This window comes from Pangasianodon hypophthalmus, chromosome 14 (assembly GCF_027358585.1).
Source record: "Pangasianodon hypophthalmus isolate fPanHyp1 chromosome 14, fPanHyp1.pri, whole genome shotgun sequence".
NCBI classification, from domain to species: domain Eukaryota; kingdom Metazoa; phylum Chordata; class Actinopteri; order Siluriformes; family Pangasiidae; genus Pangasianodon; species Pangasianodon hypophthalmus.
The window spans coordinates 23,916,047-23,936,189 of NC_069723.1; the positions used below are offsets into that span (position 1 = coordinate 23,916,047).

At 39.3% G+C, this 20,143-nt stretch overlaps 1 protein-coding gene and 1 pseudogene across 1 annotated transcript; both read right to left on the reverse strand.

Annotated features, from left to right (window-relative positions):
- Positions 1-3,065: 3,065 nt before the first annotated feature.
- LOC128320048 (E3 ubiquitin/ISG15 ligase TRIM25-like) lies at positions 3,066-9,151 on the reverse strand (annotated as a pseudogene).
- Positions 9,152-9,313: 162 nt separating this feature from the next.
- Positions 9,314-12,758, reverse strand: LOC128320253 (tripartite motif-containing protein 16-like). Its single transcript, XM_053239952.1, has 6 exons — positions 12,111-12,758; positions 11,414-11,509; positions 11,067-11,300; positions 10,718-10,877; positions 10,253-10,312; positions 9,314-10,100 (listed from the first exon to the last, which is right to left on the reverse strand). The coding sequence occupies exons 1-6, from the start codon at positions 12,471-12,473 to the stop codon at positions 9,574-9,576; spliced, it is 1,440 nt and encodes a 479-aa protein (XP_053095927.1). The 5' UTR covers positions 12,474-12,758; the 3' UTR covers positions 9,314-9,573.
- Between the last annotated feature and the right edge of the window lie 7,385 nt (positions 12,759-20,143).

Genomic DNA, 20,143 nt, shown 5'->3' on the forward strand with positions numbered 1-20,143 from the left:
ATTATAAGACATTCAGGCAATTTTCAGACATTCATCTAAAGCCAAAATGATTTAAATACACTCACAATACTCCATAAAAGGTAAAGCTCACAGAGACCTGAAAGTACGCAATGACGACTAAATGGCAGGAGAAATGGAATTTCTCAGTTATTTTGCCTCACGTCTATTTTAAAAATAATATTTAGCAGCACGTGAAAAGGCCAAAATCAAATTACAGAAAAGGCATATTAGGCGTGAATTAAGTTAGGTGAAAAGAAAATAGTGACAATGACAAGAAAACTGAAGGAGGAAAAAAAGATCTACCTAGGTGATCATGGACACCAAGCACATGATACATGGAAACTGCTATTTTTAAATTGTTTTAAGGCCAGAAGTCTCTTGCACACCAACAGGTCACTTACAAAAGTTTGTGGATACCTGACCATCGCAACATGATGTATGGTGTATGGTGACCTTATACTCAGAATCTGTGCTCTGCATTTAACCCATCCAAGTGCACACACACACAGTGGGCAGCCTTTTTTGCTTCAGCACCCGGGGAGCAGTTGGGGGTTCAGTGCCTTGCTCAAGGGTCTCACCTCAGTCGTGGTATTGAGGGTGGAGGAGAGCACTGGTCATTCACTCCCCCACCTACAATCCCTGCCGGACCTAAGACTCGAACCCACGACCTTCAGGTTCACCTTCGGGTTGCAAGGCCGACTCTCTATCCATTAGACAGCCCGCGACTGTCCAGCTGCACTTGTATCTCTGAACTTCTTCCAGACTCTCTTTCAGAGCTGAATTTTCCACTGTGATTTTCTTTATCACTAATTAACAGGTTGAAACATCACCATCACCACCACCACAGTGTTACTGGTTTAATGTAATTAAGTAATTAAGCTTACTAATACTTTTGATGGCTCTAAATTTTTTTCTCTTTTCTTTAATCGGAGGAACAGGAATAAACTACTACAATGGGGACACACTGGACACTGCGCTCCTCCATTTAATAAAGGCATTTTAATGAAAATGGCTGTCTTTTTAAAAGCACTGTTACCAAAAAACAAATGGCCTAGCACTGTATTATAGCCTACTGTATAAGGCATACCACATTCTACAACACCAACCAGTAGAAACAGTTTAAATAGCAGTTGGGTTGTTATTGAGGTGATGTTCAAAATGAATGTGGGCCAACACTGAGTCAGACCGCGCCAGCACTACTTGGCTATCTGGGTAATACATTAGATAGCTTTTTAAAAGTGTGTCTACTTTACTAGAGCAAATGTATCAAACTTAACTTCTATTACACTATTTTAAAAAACAAATTCTGCCTGTTCAATCACGAAAAACGGCTCTTCAGATCTGTGTTTCGGCTCCAAACATTCAAAGAGCCGATTCAGTAAATGACACACGGCTACGTTTTTTTTTATTTTCACCTCAGTGGAGAAAACGCCAAGTGGATACCTGAGGGAAGAGTTTTTTGTTTTGTTTTGTTTTTTTTAGTTTCTGAAATAACTAACATTAATCACTTCTATTTAAATCAGTAGGTTAGATTAAACTCTTAATTTTCATTTTAACAGTTAATGTTTAGCTAATCTCCCAACGACGTATTTATCCTGTCAGGTTAGCATGTGTCAGCTAGCTGTCTAGTGTTAGCCACCACTGAAGACTGCATTACACTGATGAATTGACTGTACATTTTCCTATCAGTATATTAAATCTCCTAATAGTTCATGCAGTTAAATAATGTTTCATAACATTTTTTTTAGAAACATCCTGAGGTATCAGATTTAATTTCTCCCTGAACTACAATGGTAATTTTGTGTGTAGAAACTGTCAAACTAATGAATGAGGAATGCATCATTCATTAGTTTTACAGTTTCTACACACAAAATTACCATTGTAGTTCAGGGAGAAATTAAATCTGATACCTCAGTTATAATTTTACTAAACACTTTTACCAACATTTCATTTTGGATCACAGCTGAATCATAACGCCATATACAGAACCCAGTGTATAGAGGATGAGTGAATGTGGTGTGGACTCTGTGGAGGAGCCTCATCGTGTCAGAGACGCTGTAGAAGGACAGAGTTCCTGCACTGTGATCCACATACACTCCTATTCTGGAGGACGCTGGACCTCGGAGTTCAGTCTTAATTTTGTCATTCCAGAAAGAGACCGAGGAAGAAGAACCCTCCAGACTCCAGGACTGACTGTTGTGTCCAAACAAACACTCCTAACCCTGTCCTTTCCTGCTGAACTCTTTATATGAGACTGATATGTACACCCATCTCTCACCGCTCCACTCCACCTCCCAGTAACAGCGTCCACACACACTCTCCTTACACAACACCTGAGTCCTGGTGTCAAATCTCTCTGGATGATCACAGTATTGCTGTTTTGTACTACTGCGTGTCACCAGTCTGTTCTGCTCAGAATGAGTTGAGGATGTGCTGTGTTTGGATCCAGAGTCAGATAACAGAAATCTAAAACAATAAAACGTCCACAGGTTAGATGTTAATCACAGGATTTATAATGTTAAATATTTTAAGTATTTTGAACATCAGTCATCAGGTAAAAATGTATCACATTTAGATAAACAATACAGACATTTTAACATACTGTGTGTGTGTGTGTGTGTGTGTTTTAAATCTGCATTGCAGAAAATTGTCTCTGCTCTTTGGTTCTGAGGGTAAAATCATCTGAACTGCTGCAGCTGTGGAAACACAGAGACAAAATGGAGACAGAAAAATGACGTGGAAACTGTTTAAAGTATGAACATGAAAAATTGAATATCAAAAATATTATAAATTGATGAAATATAAATATGATTCCTCACTTGTTTCAGACAGAAACATCAACAACATCAGCATCTCAGTGGGGCGACTTTCCAGATGTTCAGACTTCAAGGCATACGATTTTTTCCAAACATGTAAGATGTTTGTTGATTTCCTATTAAGTTCCATTTGCTTTGCTCATCTGGTAAATTTGTCTTGATGTAGTTTTCAAAGCTAATGCTAATACTTTGTGGTTTTATGCAGTCTTGTTCCTGTTTATTTCTGTTAAATGAATTTTATGGCTCTCTTTACTGTGATGCAGAACAAATGTTTGCTTGCTTGAATCAGACACAAAGACACACTTGTGATCTCAGACAGGAACATTAATTGTTGCTGTAATTAGCTTTTAGGAGGAAACTTTGTGAGGAACAGCGGCCTCTGTAGATCAGACAGTGAGTGTTACCTGGAGGAAGTGGATGTGACCGTGTGTGTGTGAAAGCTGCTCCAGCTCAGTGACTCTCTTCTTAAGATCAGCAATCTCCTGCTCCAGTTGCTTCAGGAGTCGTTCAGCTCGACTCAGTTCAGCTTTCTCCTGAGCTCTGATCAGCTTCTTCACTTCTGAGCGCTTTTTCTCCATGGAGCTGATCAGCTCAGTAAAGATCATCTCAGTGTCATCTACTGCTGCCTGTGAACGCTTCTGTTAGGACACACACACACACACACACACACACACACACACAATTCATTTATTTCCACTCAACAAGTAGTAATACAGGACATAAATAATAGAGACGCAGAATACAGAAAAATACATCATCCTACAGTTAAAACATGGACTGTATCAAGATTATCAAAGATATAAATAGCAGCGCCTTCACACACATACACACACACAAAGAGAAAGACTTTATTTTGTTTATTTACTGTGTGTGTGTGTGTTTAGGAGAATCTCTCTGTTCACTCCTCACCTTAATAGTGTCTACAGCGTGTTTCAGCTCCTGCACCTTCTTCTGCTTCTCCTGGATCCTCTGCTGGGATTTCATCTGCTCCTCTTTTAGCTCATTCTGAGACCAAATAAATACATTTCATTATTTCTGCATCAGGAGATCATGTTGTACATGATTATAGTAAAAGAATATAAATAAAAATAGAAAAAAAATTGGGTTAAAAAACATTAATACTATAAACAGAAATATTGCCTTGAGAACTAACTAACATAGAGACCCAGAACAAAGTAACATCTATCTTCATATTTTTTCATCACTTATTATGTAATATTTTACAGTTTTTACAGTTCCACAATCACTCTTCATGTCATTTAGTTGAGGGTGTGTACTCACAAATGAGACTTGAAACATGTTTTGCATTTTCCACTGATCTCACACAGTGTGTAGTGTGTCTTCATATGTACATATAACCAAAATAAACATGTCTAAAATAAAATTAATTAGTATCTAACAGAACTAAAACAAAACAGAGTTTCAAATGAAGACTGTAAATAATTTAAACGCCAACACCATGACACTGTTACAGAGTTTTAACATGGTCAGTGTGCACTTTAGCTCTAAAATGCTGTAAGGAGGTTGTTGGGTGTTGGCTGTTTAAAGTACACTTCATGGTCTGACCTCTTTAATAATTCCTTACCAACAACATTGTGACTTTTAATAACAGTGAATGACACTCATATAACCAATTACATTGACTAAATAACAAGATTAGAAATAGAATTTGTCCAATTCTCACCTGTTTTTCAGTTCTTTCTGCTTTAGCTGCAACAGTGTCATGGCCTCTGTGCTCATCTATTATACACAAGTAACAGATGAAGCTTTGGTCAGTATGTCAGTAGATCTCCATCAGTTTGTCATGCTGAGAGCGGATCTTCTCTTGGAGCTCTGCACAGGCTTCAACCAACTTTTGCTTCTTAAAGACAGGGGACTGATAATGAGGTTTAAGATGATCTTCATAATAGGAGTCCAGACACACCAGACAGGACCTGACTGCTTTGTGTTTTCTCCCGGTGCAGGAATCACACTCCACATCAGTCAGAGTTCAGTCTCCATCGGTTTCTTTTGCACAGCCAACATGTTGTTCCTGCGTAGAACAGGCCTTGGAGTGAAAGTCTCTCTTCACTGGGGCAGCTGTAGACGCCCTTCAGATCCTACTGATCCCAGAAGCCATTAATACACACCTTACCGAAATTGTGGCCACAGGGAGGTGTCACTGGATCCTTCAGGAGATCCAGACACACTGGACAGCTGAACTGATCCTGATCTGAAATACGACCTCTGCCATTTTCTTGCACTCACACACTGAGAGACAGATTTCAGTTTCTCTCCTTTCTGGTTCAGTGTGTTTTATAGTGTGACAGAGAGAGTAGGCATGGTTTAAAGAAAATGATGGTTCAGTCTTTAAAGATAAAGTGTAGGTACACAACAGGAGGGAGAGTTTGGAAGTATAAAGGAGCTTCACTGTGATTTAATGAAATCTGATTTGTTCTATGTTGTGTATTTGGATGTGCTACATCATCACTGAAATGATAAATTTATAGTATTCAGATGCTTTACTCAGTACATTATGTCTTCATTGATGCTACAAGCTTGACACACCTGGATCTGAGGACCCATTTCTTCTCTGCAGAACCTCTCAAGCTTTATCAGGTTGGATGGGGCGTGTCACATTACCGCTATTTTCAGGTCTCACCAGAGATGTTAACTTGGATTCATGTCCAGCACATTTTCTTTGAAGTGTTGGAAGGTCATTGTCATGTTGGAAGGAGAAAATTCTGGTGAACATCCTAATCCCTCCCTGCTGCTGGAAAACATCCAGCAGTATAATACTACCACAGATAGATAGATAGATGGATAGATAGATAGATTTCTGTAGATGCAGATTTAATATAATTTAGTTTCAGTGTAATTATCTTAACAAATGCTATTTGAAGATTTTTGTTAGTTGTGATAATGAATAAACGTCTGTGTATAAATTCAACATCAAACTTCTTTTGCTCTTTCAAGTTCATGTTCACATTTCGAGATGTGTGTGTGTGTGTGTGTGTCTCATAAGCTCTGCCATATGACACTATATGACACACACTCTCTCTCTCTCTCTGCAATTACGAGACACAAATAAGACACAGGTGAGAATCATCACGCAGTGGAAGAAGTAACCTGCTACCACCATCTGCGCCCCCAACCTGTTGACCACCTTAAATTTGAATGGCTGGAGTGCCAGTTACTCTGGGGTGTCACCCTGCAGAACAAAAGGGAGAGAAAAGTCATGAGAATGCAACAGCGGCCCCCCACACATAACCGCTTTTACCTGACAGAAAGCCCGCTCACGTGGCTCCATCCACTGGACTGGATATGGCGCTCCCTTTTTAGCGAGGTCACTCAGCAGGCTGGTGATGTCCAAAAAATTATGTACAAACCTCTGATAAAAGCCAGCCAGTCCCACCCCCTTTTTGGTTGGGCAGGCTGCAATCATGGCTGTCCTATCAATTTGGGGACATCCCTGCTCATGGCCCAAGTGGAAGCCCAAACACTGTACTTCCACCTGTCCAGTTGCACACTTCTTTGGGTTTGCTGTGGATCCCACCTGTCTCAAGGATCTCAGGACAGCCCTAAGAAGTTGTAAATGCTGCTGCCAATCATAACTGTAAATGATTATGTCATCTAAATAATCAGTGACATATGCGTTGTGCAAGCCGAGTTTTCTGTCCATGAGATGTTGAAATGTTGCTGGGGCCCCAAACAAACCAAGCAGAAGGGTGGCAAATTGGTGTAACCCAAATGGAGTGGCCATTTTTCTCGAGATATTGGAGGCAAGGGAATCTACTAGTACCCCTTGGTTAAGTCTGGTGTCGAACAAATGTGAGCCGCGCCATAAGCAATCGAGGAGTTCGTCAATGCGAGGCCTCGGGTATGCATCAAATTTAAACATTACATTGATTTTCCTGTGAGTTGTCCAATTATAGGCCAATATCAAACCTCCCCTTTATCTCCAAGATCCCTAGAAAAGGTTGTAGCACAGCAGTTATGCTCGTACCTACATAGGAATAACATTCATGAAATGTATCAGTCAGGATTAAGGCCTCCTCATAGCACAGAGACAGCGATGGTTAAAGTAGTAAATGACCTACTACTGGCCTCTGATCAGGGTTGTGTCTACTTGCTTGTGTTGCTTGACCCTAGTGCAGCTTTTGATACCATTGATCATACTGTTCTCCTTGATAGACGAGAAAATGTTGTTGGTGTTAAGGGAACAGCTCTCTCCTGGCTCAGGTCTTATTTGACTGATCGTTATCAGGTTGTAGATGTAAATGGTGACTTCTCTACCCATACTAAGGAAATGTTTGGTGTTCCACAAGGTTCTGTTCTAGACCCACTGCTTTTTTCTTTGTATATGCTACCTCAGGGTAAAATTATTCATAAACATGTTATGCTGATGGCACAGAGTTGTATGTTTCAGCAAAGCTAGACGACAGACACAAGCTTAATAAAGCTGAGGAATGTGTAAAGGACATTAGACACTGCTTACTAACTTCCTTCTACTTAATTCTAACAAGACAGAAGTACTTGTAATAGGACCACATCTAGAAGTAAGCTTTCTGATTACATAGTATCTCTGGATGGCATTTCTGTTTCATCATGTGCAGCAGTAAATGACCTTGGTGTGATTACTGAGTCCAGTCTTTCATTTGAAGCTCATGTAGATATTGCTAATATTACTAGGTTAACCTTCCGTCATCTCAGAAGTATTGCTAAGCTAAGAAATCTAACGTCACTACATGATGCAGAAAAACTAGTTCATGCTTTTGTAATGCCTTCTTCCTCATAACATTCCTCATATCTCAGGGAGTTTTTACTTGCCACCGTCACCTTTGGCTTGCTCATTAGAGGTAAATTCATAAATTTAAAATTTATATCCTGAATTTATATATTTCTGTGAAGCTGCTTTGTGACAATGCCCATTGTTAAAAGTGCTACACAAATAAAATTTAACTGAATTGAATTGAATTAAAATTCACACAAAAATGGATCGACCTGTCAGCCTTGGGCACCAAGACCACTGGGCCGCTCCAATCACTGTGAGACTCCTCGATTACTCCCATGTCGAGTATAGCCTAGAGTTCATTACGAACAACATTTTGTTGTGTTCAGGTAACCAGTGTGGGTGGCTACATACAACCACACCAGAAGGAGTCTCACTGCAGTGTTTTTTAAAAGGTCCGGGAGAACAGGTAGAGGTGAAAACATCAGAAAATTCCCCTTGCAACCTGTCAAACTGTGCTCTCTGGGACAGCGAGAGGTAGTCTCCACAGGGAACCGGGTGAATTGGGACACATTTTTTTGACTTACCTCCTGTCCCAACTCCTCCCTCTCGGGGACCACCGTCACTAGAGCCACAGGAACCACCTATAGGAGATTGAGGAGGTATATTGGAAGTGCATCGCCTCTATCTGTTCACCTGACCTTATAGTTAACTTCTCTCAGGCAGTGTGACCTCAAAAGATCCTTGCCACTTTGCAAGTGATATAGTGCTCGAGGTGGTTGGTAAAAAGATTACCTCATCTGCAAATTACCGTAGTTAAGTACCCCGTCATAGAGTCGGCATGTCGCTCGTGGGCCTGATGCAAAGTTTCCTGTGTTAGCTGACCGAAGCTGTGGTGTTTTGCTCTCAGGTCCAGAACATATTGAATTTCATTTTTGCTGTTAGAAGGCCACTTATCCCAATTTTGCACATTCTCCTGAACAAACATACAAAGTATGCTTTTTTAGCATCTGCTTAAATCCTTGTACTAGTCTGTGTGTGGATGGTAAACACTGGTGCAAATCGATTTAATCCCTAATAATTGGTAAAATGTGAATAGTGTCTGTGACATAAATTTAGTGCCCTTTTCAGGCAGAATCTCTTTTGGGAGCTCAACTCAGGAGATCACACAGACGAGTGCATCTGCAACAATGCATGCTGAGATGTTGTGCAGAGGCACTGCTTCTGGATATCGCGCCGCATAATCCACCAGGACAAACACAATTCTTCCTTAGTTCCTCGATCTAACCTATCTATAATAACTAAAAAGAGTGCAAGCTCTGGCTGGATTATATGACCATCGATTACTCTCACTTGGTCAAAGGCATGGCGAAGAGACTCATCACACGTCAGTTTGAAGGGGTAAACCCACAGGGGCAGGTGGTTTCTGAGTCATCATAACAGCACAAACGCTGACGGCCCACAGCAACGCCTCCCTGGCCAGAGCTACACACACCCCAAATCTTGCTACACTGTGGCAGGAGCCACATCCACCATCATAATTTCTAGCATTTTCTTGAACGACGGCCAGTTTGTTCCCAATATAAAGTGGAGGGGTGAGGCGGGAACTAACCGTTAAATCCATGCTATGCGTTTGGCCCCAGAAATGTATTAATACAGGCACCAGCGGATATTCGTGAATATCCCCATGAACACACATCAGCAGCAGAAAAATCCAGCAGTTCGAGTAAGTTTTATTATTTCTTAAAAAAGCCCAGAATTCTATAAGACATTTTTACAAGCTTCATATTGGAAATTTTGTGCATTAATGAGATTTATTAACATAAAAACATCATGTAAACATACATTCATCAGAGTTTAAATAAATTAAGTTACTTAATATTTTATAAGTCTGGTCAAAAGCAGTCAGCTCATACAGCACTGAAATCCTACTGAATTTAATTTTTTAAATAATAATAATAATAATAATAATAATAATAATGAATTACTGTTACATTCATTACTGTTTCTGCACAAAATATGACCACTGAAGCTATGACTAACATTTCATATTGGATTACATAATCTCACAGTCGAGTCATAAGAACCTATACAGAACCCAGTGTATAGAGGATGAGTGAATGTGGTGTGGACTCTGTGGAGGAGCCTCATCGTGTCAGAGACGCTGTAGAAGGACAGAGTTCCTGCACTGTGATCCACATACACTCCTATTCTGGAGGACGCTGGACCTTGAAGCTCAGTCTCAATGTCACTGTGACAGAAAGAGACAGAGGACAAAAAACACACCAGACTCCAGGACTGACTGTTGTAGCCAAACAAACACTCGTCACCCCCTCCTTTCCTGCTGATCACTTTATATGAGACTGATATGGACACATCACCGCTCCACTCCACCTCCCAGTAACAGCGTCCACACACACTCTCCTTACACAACACCTGACACCAGTAATCAAATCTCTCTGGATGATCAGAGTATTGTTGTTTTGTCCTACTGCGTGTCACCTCTCTGTTCTCCTCAGAGAGAATGAGTTCATGATGTACTGTGTTTGGATCCAGAGTCAGATAACAGAAAACTAAAAAGTAAAATGTTCACAGGTTAGATGTTAATCACAGGATTTATGATAAGTAAATCATAAATGTGACACCTGTGTGTGTTTCTGTCCTCCAAATGCTGCTCTATATGAAATAGAGTGTGTGTGTGTGTGTGTGTGTGTTTTACACCTACACTGCAGAAAATCGTCTCTGCTTTTTGGTTCTGAGGGTAAAATCATTGGAACTGCTGCAGCTGTGGAAACACAGAGACAAAATGGAGATGGAAAAAATGATGTGGAAACAGTTAAAATATAAAATATAAATATAATATAAAATAATACAAATATAAAAAATTAGATTCCTATCTGGTTTCAGACAGACACCTCTACAATGTCACCATCTCAGTGGGGCGACTTTTCATATTTGAATTCATGGAGGTAACTACAGTTCTCTCTAAAAATATAATATTAGTTTGTGTATTTGTGATTAAGTTAGTTTCACTTTATGCATCTGGTAAATTTGTCTTGATGTAGTTTTCAAGGCTAATGCTAACACTTTGTGGTTTTCTGCAGTCTTGTTACTGCTTATTTCTTATTACTGTTATATGAATTTTTTGGCTCTCTTTACTGTGATGCAGAACAAATATTTGCTTGTTTACCTTGTGGATGGATTTTGTTGAATTCCTTCTCACAGATTTTCTCGACTCGTTTTTTCAGATCTGAGAGAGATTTCCTCACTCCATCAAATGAGAGATGTTGATTGACAGTGATGCTGGGTGAGTCCTCACATCCAGGAGGAACACAGAGAGACGGGAAACTCTACAGAGAGGAAACACATAATAGAGAAGGAGAAAAGTGTAGGAGAGGTACAAATGAATCTCAGACTGAATCAGACACAAAGACACACTTGTGATCTCAGACAGGAACATTTATTGTTGCTGTAATGAGCTTTTAGGAGGAAACTTTGTGAGGAACAGCGGCCTCTGTAGATCAGACACTGAGTGTTACCTGGAGGAAGTGGATGTGATCGTGTGTGTGTGAAAGCTGCTCCAGCTCAGTCACTCTCTTCTTAAGATCAGCAATCTCCTGCTCCAGTTGCTTCAGGAGTCGTTCAGCTCGACTCAGTTCAGCTTCCTCCTGAGCTCTGATCATCTCCATCACCTCGGAACGCTTTTTCTCCATGGAGCTGATCAGCTTAGTAAAGATCCTCTCAGTGTCATCTACTGCTGCCTGTGAACGCTTCTGCTAGCACACACACACACACACACACACACACACATGATGGAGGTCTGTTTAAAGTCTTTCTCTTTGTGTGTGTGTGTGTGTGTGTGTGTGTGTGTGTTTTCACTCCTCACCTTAATAGTGTCCACAGTCTGTTTCAGCTCCTGCACCTTCTTCTGCTTCTCCTGGATCCTCTGCTGGGATTTCATCTGCTCCTCTTTTAGCTCATTCTGAGACCAAATAAAAATACATTTCATTATTTCTGGAGTTCATGCTCTGCAGAATTATAGTAAAAATAATAAACAAACATACCAAAAATGGGAAAACATTTAAATTAAAAAAAAACACACACACACATTTAAATCATTTAAAAATATTGCTTCTAGAAAAAAATTAAATAAAATAAACAAGACAAAAACTAAAGTAATTTCAATCTTCCTATATTTTCTGCATTTTTATCATGATTTCTGGCTTTGTATGAAAAATTCAGCTAGCAGAAATATCAATGTTAACTGAAAATAATATAAACATCAACACAGTAATAACACTTACAGAGCTTTAACATGGTCTTGTGAAGACTTTAGCTGTAAAATGGTGTAAGGAGGTTGCTGGGTGCTGGCTGTTTAAAGTACACTGTCTGGTCTGACTGGTTTAATACTTCCTTACCAGCAACACTTTTAATAAAACAATTCACTTCACAGTGATTGCGTCTTATAACAGATCAAATCAACTGAATAGAAATGTCATTAGAATGTATATAGAATTAGACTTTATACAAAAAGAAATTTGTATATATTGAGTTGGAAAAGAATAATAAGATCCAGTTCTCACCTGTTTTTCAGTTCTTTCTGCTTTAGCTGCAACAGTATCATGGCCTCTGTGTTGATCCATCGTACACAGATAACAGATGAAGCTTTGGTCAGTACGACAGTAGATCTCCATCAGTTTGTCGTGCTCAGAGCAGATCTTCTCTTGGAGCTCTGCACAGGCTTCAACTAACTTGTGCTTCTTAAAGGCAGGAGACTGATAGTGAGGTTGAAGATGATCTTCACAGTAGGAGGCCAGACACACCAGACAGGACTTGAGAGCTTTGCGGTTTATTCCAGTGCAGGAATCGCACTTCACATCTCCTGGTCCAGTGTACCAGCGAGCAGAAGAAGCAGCCTGGAATTTCTTCTTCTTCTGTTTCTGCATGTTTTTCCGGCGTAGAACAGGCCTTGGAGTGAAAGTCTCTCTACACTGGGGGCAACTGTAGACTCCCTTCACATCCTCCTGATCCCAGCGGCCATTAATACACACCTTACAGAAACAATGTCCACAATGGAGAGTCACTGGATCCTTCAGGAGATTCGGACACACTGGACAGCTGAACTGATCAGTTTTCCTGCACTCACTCACACTGATCGAGAGAGAGAGGGAGAGAGTGAGAGAGAGAGAGAGAACAGCACTCTGAGTGTTCTGAGTTTCGTTATCTCTTTAGTTAACTTCCTGTTCTTGTGTGTTATGTGTTAGAGTAGGTAGGGCTTTAAAGAATGGTCAGATTACTTGCCTGACTTGTTCCAAATTTCTTTGTTGCATGTTTGAATGTGCATTTATATCATTGCTGGAATATTTTACAGTAAAACCACATTGACAGCACATCACTGTTACACTGAGTCAATAAAACACTGACTCAATTAAGAAAAGAGGCACACTCACATCACAAAGGTTTTAAAATGTATTTGACACAAATTAAATAATAATAAAAAAGATTTTATAATGAAATCGGTACAGTCAATATTGTAAAGCAGATCCATTAGGGAAAGGGGAAACAAGAGGAAGCCCAAAAGACAAAGCGCTTGATGGCCAGATCAGTCTTCTGGAAGCATTGAGACTCTCAGGACATGGATAATAACCTTGTTCCTCCTCTAGCTACCTTTAAGAAAGAAAAGAAACAATGTTAAACCATCAAATTCATCAAATTATCGAGACTAAATTCAAATTGTGAAAGAAATTTTGTGAAATGAAAAGAACCCAGTCAGTAGCTTTGCTAGTTTTGGCTAACAGGTCAGCAGTGTCATCTGCTCTTTGTGTTGGTTTTCTGTTTTGGTCTCCATCCTGCTTCTGATATACAAAAGAGTGTCCTCCTCATTTTTATTGTAACAGTTAATCTTTAGCTAATCTCCCAATGACATAGTTATCCTGTCAGGTTAGCTTGTGTCAGCTAGCTGTCTAGCGTTAGCCACCACTGAAGACTGCATTACACTGATGAATTGTGCTAAAATAAATGATCAGTTTAGTCTCCAAATTCAGTCTGTCACCATCAGCAGAAAACACACACATCACTCAGTGTGGTTTGTTTATTTATTTATTTATTTTCCCGAAATTAAGTAGAAGCTAGCCTCCTGTTAGCTAACGTAAGTGTGGTTATGAGCAGCTCATGCTGAATGGATGGTGTGTGTATGGACCACATCCCACATCGTTTCTGTTCTTTAAATACCTAAATGTCTGTAATAGGACACGTGTTTATATACAGTATAAAAAAACAGCATCAATCCTGATACATACAAAAAGAGTAATGAATTTTTAAAATGGCGTTTAAATTCACATGAATGTTAAATTCATACTGTGTTTGTCTTTATTGTTAATATTTTTATTAGCAGAACACATTAAAGTTTGGAACAAAGAGGTTGGCAGACTGGACTTGTGTTCACAGATAGTTGGAAAGAACTTACAGCATTTCTGTACTTTTGGTACTTAAACTAAACATAATATCAGATACTTTAACACTTCTGTTTTTGTTTTTGGGGGTTACTGCAAATTTTAGTTCGTTTCCCAGTAAGGTTTTTCAATTTTTATTGAAGAGTATTTGAGAAAATTAAAGAACAAGCATGAACTATAAGACTTGAAACACTCATATCTTATACACCTAGATCAAACAGGATTTATCAAAGGAAGACACTTAAGTATTAAAATCTAAAAAAAAAATACTGTTCTAAGTTTTAAAGTTTTTACATTTTTAAAAAAATTTCTCTTCCCACTTATTGTTGTGGAAAATTGATTAAATGCATTTTATTGAATTATACATCTTCAAAATCCAAACACTAGTGTGTCATGTCAACCCTGGAATCGGCGTCCAACTATATCATCCATAACACCACACTGCCTACAGACATGGCCTCCAAGGCCTCCAACTCCCATAACGTACGTTCCCTCTCACCTGACTACTGATCATCTTCACCTGAAACTCATTACACACCACAGTACATAAGGACTCACAATCACTCAACTCGAAGCATACACTCTGTGTTTCATACCAGTTTTTGCCGAGCAGTTCATTGTGTAATAGTCTCTCTGGTTTTGATTCTAGTTCTGGTTTTCTGATTTTTGCTTTGTGCTGTTCATGCTGTTTTCACCTCGCTTGACCATTGCCTGTTTCTTGACTTAGTCTTTGCTTTATGTTTTGGATCTGATTGAAAGCTTTCTAAATAAAGCTGTTGTGTACCTGCATTTGCACACATATCTGCTGCCTGACAGAATACTTAGCCTCAACATGGATGCAGCAGGTAATCTGGAGTGGCGTCAGGTGCTAGTGGCTCAGGGCCACTTCGTCAGAGAGCAACAGCAGCAGATAGCCATGCTTAGAGCACAGCTAGCACAGCTCCATGCCACCGCGACAGCTTCACTAACTCCTCTGGAGGCAACCTCCCTATCTGCTTCCTCAGTCATCACATGCCCAGAGAAATATAAGATCACGCAACTGGTCATGCTGTTGACTGGCAAAGTGCTCACATGGGCCACGGCTGTATGGTCCCAAGGGAGTGAGCACGCGACGTCCTATGATGAGTCCTTCAGCTTTTCCAGCGTGTCTTCGACCACTCTCAGGAAGGCAAGAAGATAGGTGAGGGACTTCTCTGCCACTAGCAAGGGGACCTGAGTGTGGCCAAGTTTGTCCTAAACCTCCTCACATTAGGCAATAAAACCTAATGTGCCTATGCCTACGAACATAGACACGTTCTTGAGCTTTGAGGTTCAATTATTAAAGATTGATATTTTGGGTTCTGTTGTTTGTGCTCTGGTGTACAGGCCCCCAAATTTCACAAGGACTTCATTCATCAATTTTCTCAACTCCCCTCTGATTTATTGTCTCGCTATGATAGATTGCTGGTTCTTGGGGATTTTAACCTTCATCTCCGTTGTCCATCTAAACCTGTGAATCTTGTGCATTTTGTCTCAGGTCCTAATCATATCTTGTAATGTCTTCTGGTTTTTCTGTAAATAATCTTGAAGTTTTGGATTCTGGTATTTCTGATCATTATTCAGTTATGTTTGAATCTATTTGTTTCTGCCCTCCTCATCCTGTGTCTCAGTCTCCGAACATCTCTCATGTCATCCATGCCTCTACTGCTAGCCAGGTTTCAGATTATTACCTGGCTCACTTTACAGATGCTTTTAATAATGATACTGTAGAGCTGGTTGATGTTTTTAATAATACGTGCTCCCTTACTTTAGACTCTATCGCTCTTCTCAAGTCCAGAAAAGTTAAGGGGAAAGATACTCTTCAGCCCTGGTTTAAAGATTGCACCCAAGCTCTTAGACAAGAATGTGGAAGAATGACAAACTGCAGGTGTCATGACATTTTTACGACATGCTTAACAAGTTATCAGAGGTCTGAGAAAGAGGCAAAATCAAAGTATCTCAATAAATTAATGGCTCAGAATGCAAATAGGCCTAAAGTATTGTTTAATACTATTGACTCTGTGTTAAATCCTTCTTTTGCTGTTGGTGCTGAGAATGCTCCTCAGTCTTGTGATGAATTTTTTTCATTCATAAAACTGAAGAGATTCATTCTTTTATTATGCCTTGAAAATTTGACCACCTTCAGGGATCACCTCTGCTCAGCTATTTAACCAACTTTCAACCAGTCTCCTCAGCCCAGCTCTCTGACTTAATCTCACAGATGAAGTGTTCATGTTGTGTGATGGATGTTCTCCCTGCACGTCTTTTGAAAGATGTTTTTGTAACTGCCATTCCAATTGTGCAGCCTTTGCTTAAAAAAACTCATCTTGATCCAGCTTTACACAGTAACTATAGGCCTATTTCCGAATTGTCGGTTATCTCAAAGGTCCTGGAGAAGGTTGTTTATTCACAGCTACACTCTCATATTAATTTTTTAAAATATCCTAGACAAGTTCTAATCAGGCTTTAGATCCTTACATGGCACTGAATGTGGATCTTAGAGCTGCTTTTGATACTACTGACCATAGTATTCTTTTAACTTGCCTAGAGTCTGTGGTTGGCATCCAGAGTTGCAGTGGTTTGCTTCTTACCTGAAATTTAGGACTTTCTCAGTAAATATAGGAAATTTTTCTTCTTCACTGGCCCCCTTATTTTGTGGTGTTCCTCAAGGTTCCTTCTTGGGTCCCTTCTTGTTTTCCCTTTATATGCTTCCCCTGGGTACTATTTTTTGGAACTATAATATTTCCTAACCCTGCTATGCTGATGATACCCAAGTTTATTTGGCACTTAGGTCAAATAGCAGCAGCCCATTTGGGTCCGTCTTTAAATGTCTTTAGGACATAAAATGTTAGATGGCTAACAATTTTCTGCAGTTAAATGAAAGTAAAACTGAAGTCATTATTTAGGGTGATCGAGCCTTTTCTGTGGTTGGTCCCAAACTTTGGAACAGTCTCCCCTTTCATGTTCAAGGTTCAACGTTCTTTATTTGTCAGTGCCACCATATGTGCATACATACAGAGGAATCGAAATACCGTTTCTCTTCTCTCCTATCAAGTGTTTACGGTCAATGCAGTCAGTGCATATAGAATAGATTTTGTATGAGGGTAACAGCAGTGTACTTGATAATAAATAGATATAAATAAGTGAGGTCTGTTCTGTCTTTAGCTAATTTTAAATCTTCTCTTAAAAAGTAGTTTTATTCTTTGTCTTCTGATGTTATTTAATGTGATGTTATGATGTTATGTACAGCACTTTGGTCAATTACTGTTGTCTTTAAATGTGCTTTATAAATAAAATTTGACTTGACTTATGTTAGAGTGGTTTTTGTCATCTGTTTGTTTTATCTGCACTATTTTTTAATGAATGGGATTCAATCTGATTAATTGCTACTCTCTTAGTAGACATACTAAGTTGTAAAGAGAGAGAAAGAGTGCACAGAGGTGTGAGTGGACAACTGTCTAAATTAGAGGCTTTCAAGTAAAAAAAAAAAAAAAAAAAAGTGCATAATTACGAGTGGTCAGAAGGAAGTCGTGCTGTTGTATTTAACGTGTTCTCCTGTTTCAAATTTAGACAGGAAGTGAGGGAAGAATTTGTATTTTCGTTTCTTTGTTCTTTGAACAGGTCAGTTATCTCATTTGTATAATTAGAGGAAATATTGTTTATTATTTTGACCTGGCTGTCTTCTGAAATTTATACACTCTATAAAATAAAGAAAAGAAAAATAATAATACTCGAAATCATTATAGGGTCCTCAAGTAGTAAGAAACAATGATCTGTTTAAGAAATGCAAAAATTAAATTAATCAAATGAAACTATGGTATAAACTAACTAATGGGAAATTTCCAATAAAAGGTTGTCATGGTATCCAGGGGCACTTCCGCCTTGGGCCGCTAGAGGCACCCTGGCTGTCTCGCAGGACTTCTTCTTCTGTTGTCTCCCTGATTTCCTGTATTAATATTTTCTTGACTTTGTTGCTCTGTTTAAGTTCTTTGGGTTTTTTTTTTCTTTCTTTTCTTTTTTTTCTTCTTTCTTTCTCTTTTAGTTGCTGGAGCATAAGCTTCAAGTCAGATTATGTTTGTGTTTGTTTTTATTGCATTTGTTATAGTTTGTACTATTGCATAGTGTGTTTTGATAGTTTAAGTATTTTATAGTCTTGTTTTCTTAGTTTAGATCAGTTTCTGGTTACCCTGGTGTTATGGTGTTATCTGTCCCTGTGTCTGTTTCCTTGGTTTATGGTTCCCTAAATAAAGAAGTTCTGCATGTGCATCTGTCTCCTCGGATCTCCTCATGACAATGGTACCTTAAGTGTAATAAAACTAGAAGAATGCAGGAAGCTTTTGGAAGAAAAGAATACTGGGGTGGACTTAAGTGGGGAGAGTTTCAGAGATTGGAAAAGAAGCTAAGCGTAGACAGGACGTTAGTGAGGAAAAGAAGAGAAAACAAGATGGGAGGTCAGGTATTTACTATAAATCAATAAATGATGACTTTGATGCTGCGACGAGTTTGTCTTTGTATCCGCAGATAGCCGAGCCTCCTCCCTCTCCTCACGAGCCCCCAGTGCCAGCATCCCCACCTCCAGTCATCACTCCACCTCCCCCTGCACCTCTTTCTGCACCTCCTGCATCCAAACCACAACTGATGAGGAAAAAGGAGCTGTAGGAGGAATAGACTATGAAGAGCTTGCAAAAGCTGTGCAAACACTGCTGGTAAACAACAACCATGACACAGACAAAGATGACGTTGAATCTTCTGAGAACAAACTGACCAAGACAGGAACCACCTGATCAGGGTGACCATATCAATACCTTATATCATATAACACCCTCTTCAAATGCACACGATCCAGTTTCCTCATCCCAGAGCTGGACAAGACGCCGGGAACGATGTGTTCTTCCCCCAGGTCATATACGTCCACAGACCTCTTGAAGTGTCTGAACTAGACTCAGTGGTCAAAGACATTGCAAGCCCCAAGATCAACACTGAACAGAGCATAAGGGACTTGAAAACTCTCGACAGTATGGTCAGGCTGACTAACCAGGAATGGACTAAAGTCATGACAAGGGTCTATTGTTTTAGATTTCTGTTATCTGACTCTGGATCCAAACACAGCTCATCCTTACTGTACCTGATTCTGTCTGAGGAGAACAGAGCAGTGACATGCAGTAGGGAAAATAAGACAGTTCTCCAGAAGCTTTCTGTGTATGTTCTTTTGCAGATTTCACGCTTGTTCTCTTCTTGTAGAAGCTGATGAATGGTTTCTGTTGCATTACTCTCCCTCTGTACCCATGCTCGCTGATCCTGTTTTGAATAGCTTTGTTATATTTTATAATTCACTGATATCTCAAGCAATCCTTGCTGCTGTTTCTTGCCTGTTTTTCTTGATTTTACTCATAATTATGAGTATGCCATCTGTATTCACAAGTCTCTTCATCTCTGAACTTACCTTCAATTTCATACAGTTGCCCCTAGCAGAGTAACCATATGATGTAGTTCAACACATTAACTATGGATTAACTGTGACAACCAGAATAGCCTTCAGTGCCAAATTAATTTTTACTCTAATTATGAGCAGTATAATTATTATTTTTAGATTTTTAAACATAATCTTTTTTTTTAAACGTTTTTCTTGAAAAGTGTGCTCTCTTTCTTTAAAATAAATGCCACGTGGTTTGACATGTTTTCTGAAGCAGTGAAAGTGTGGATTAACGGGCCACTGCATCTGTGTGTGTGTGTAGGAGAATCTCTCTGTTCATTCCTCAATAGTGTCCACAGTCTGTTTCAGCTCCTGCACCTTCTTCTGCTTCTCCTGGATCCTCTGCTGGGATTTCATCTGCTCTTCTTTTAGCTCATTCTGAGACCAAATAAAATACATTTCATTATTTCTGCATCAGGAGATCATGTTCTACAGAATTAAAATAATAAAAAATACAAAAAATGTAAATTGTACATTTGGGAAAAAACATCTAAATTAAAAGTAGAAATATTGCATCTAGAACTAACTAAAATAAAAATAAAAAAATCAAAAATAAAGTAGTTTCTATATTTCTCTGCACTTGTACATGATGAGTTCTGGTTTTGTGTGGAAATGGCAGCTGGTCCTGGGTGTGAATGTGTGGGTACGGTGCCCTGTGATGGACTGGTATTCT

Bases quoted from the DNA above. Each gene is read 5' to 3' on its own strand.
- LOC128320253 (XM_053239952.1), bottom strand. From the start codon at position 12,473: ATGCAGAAACAGAAGAAGAAGAAATTCCAGGCTGCTTCTTCTGCTCGC. The intron at 11,301-11,413 runs GTGAGGAGTGAA...GTGTGCTAGCAG, and splicing joins AGACTGTGGACACTATTAAG to AAGCGTTCACAGGCAGCAGT. The intron at 10,313-10,717 runs GTAAACAAGCAA...GTGTTTCCACAG, and splicing joins CAACAAAATCCATCCACAAG to CTGCAGCAGTTCCAATGATT.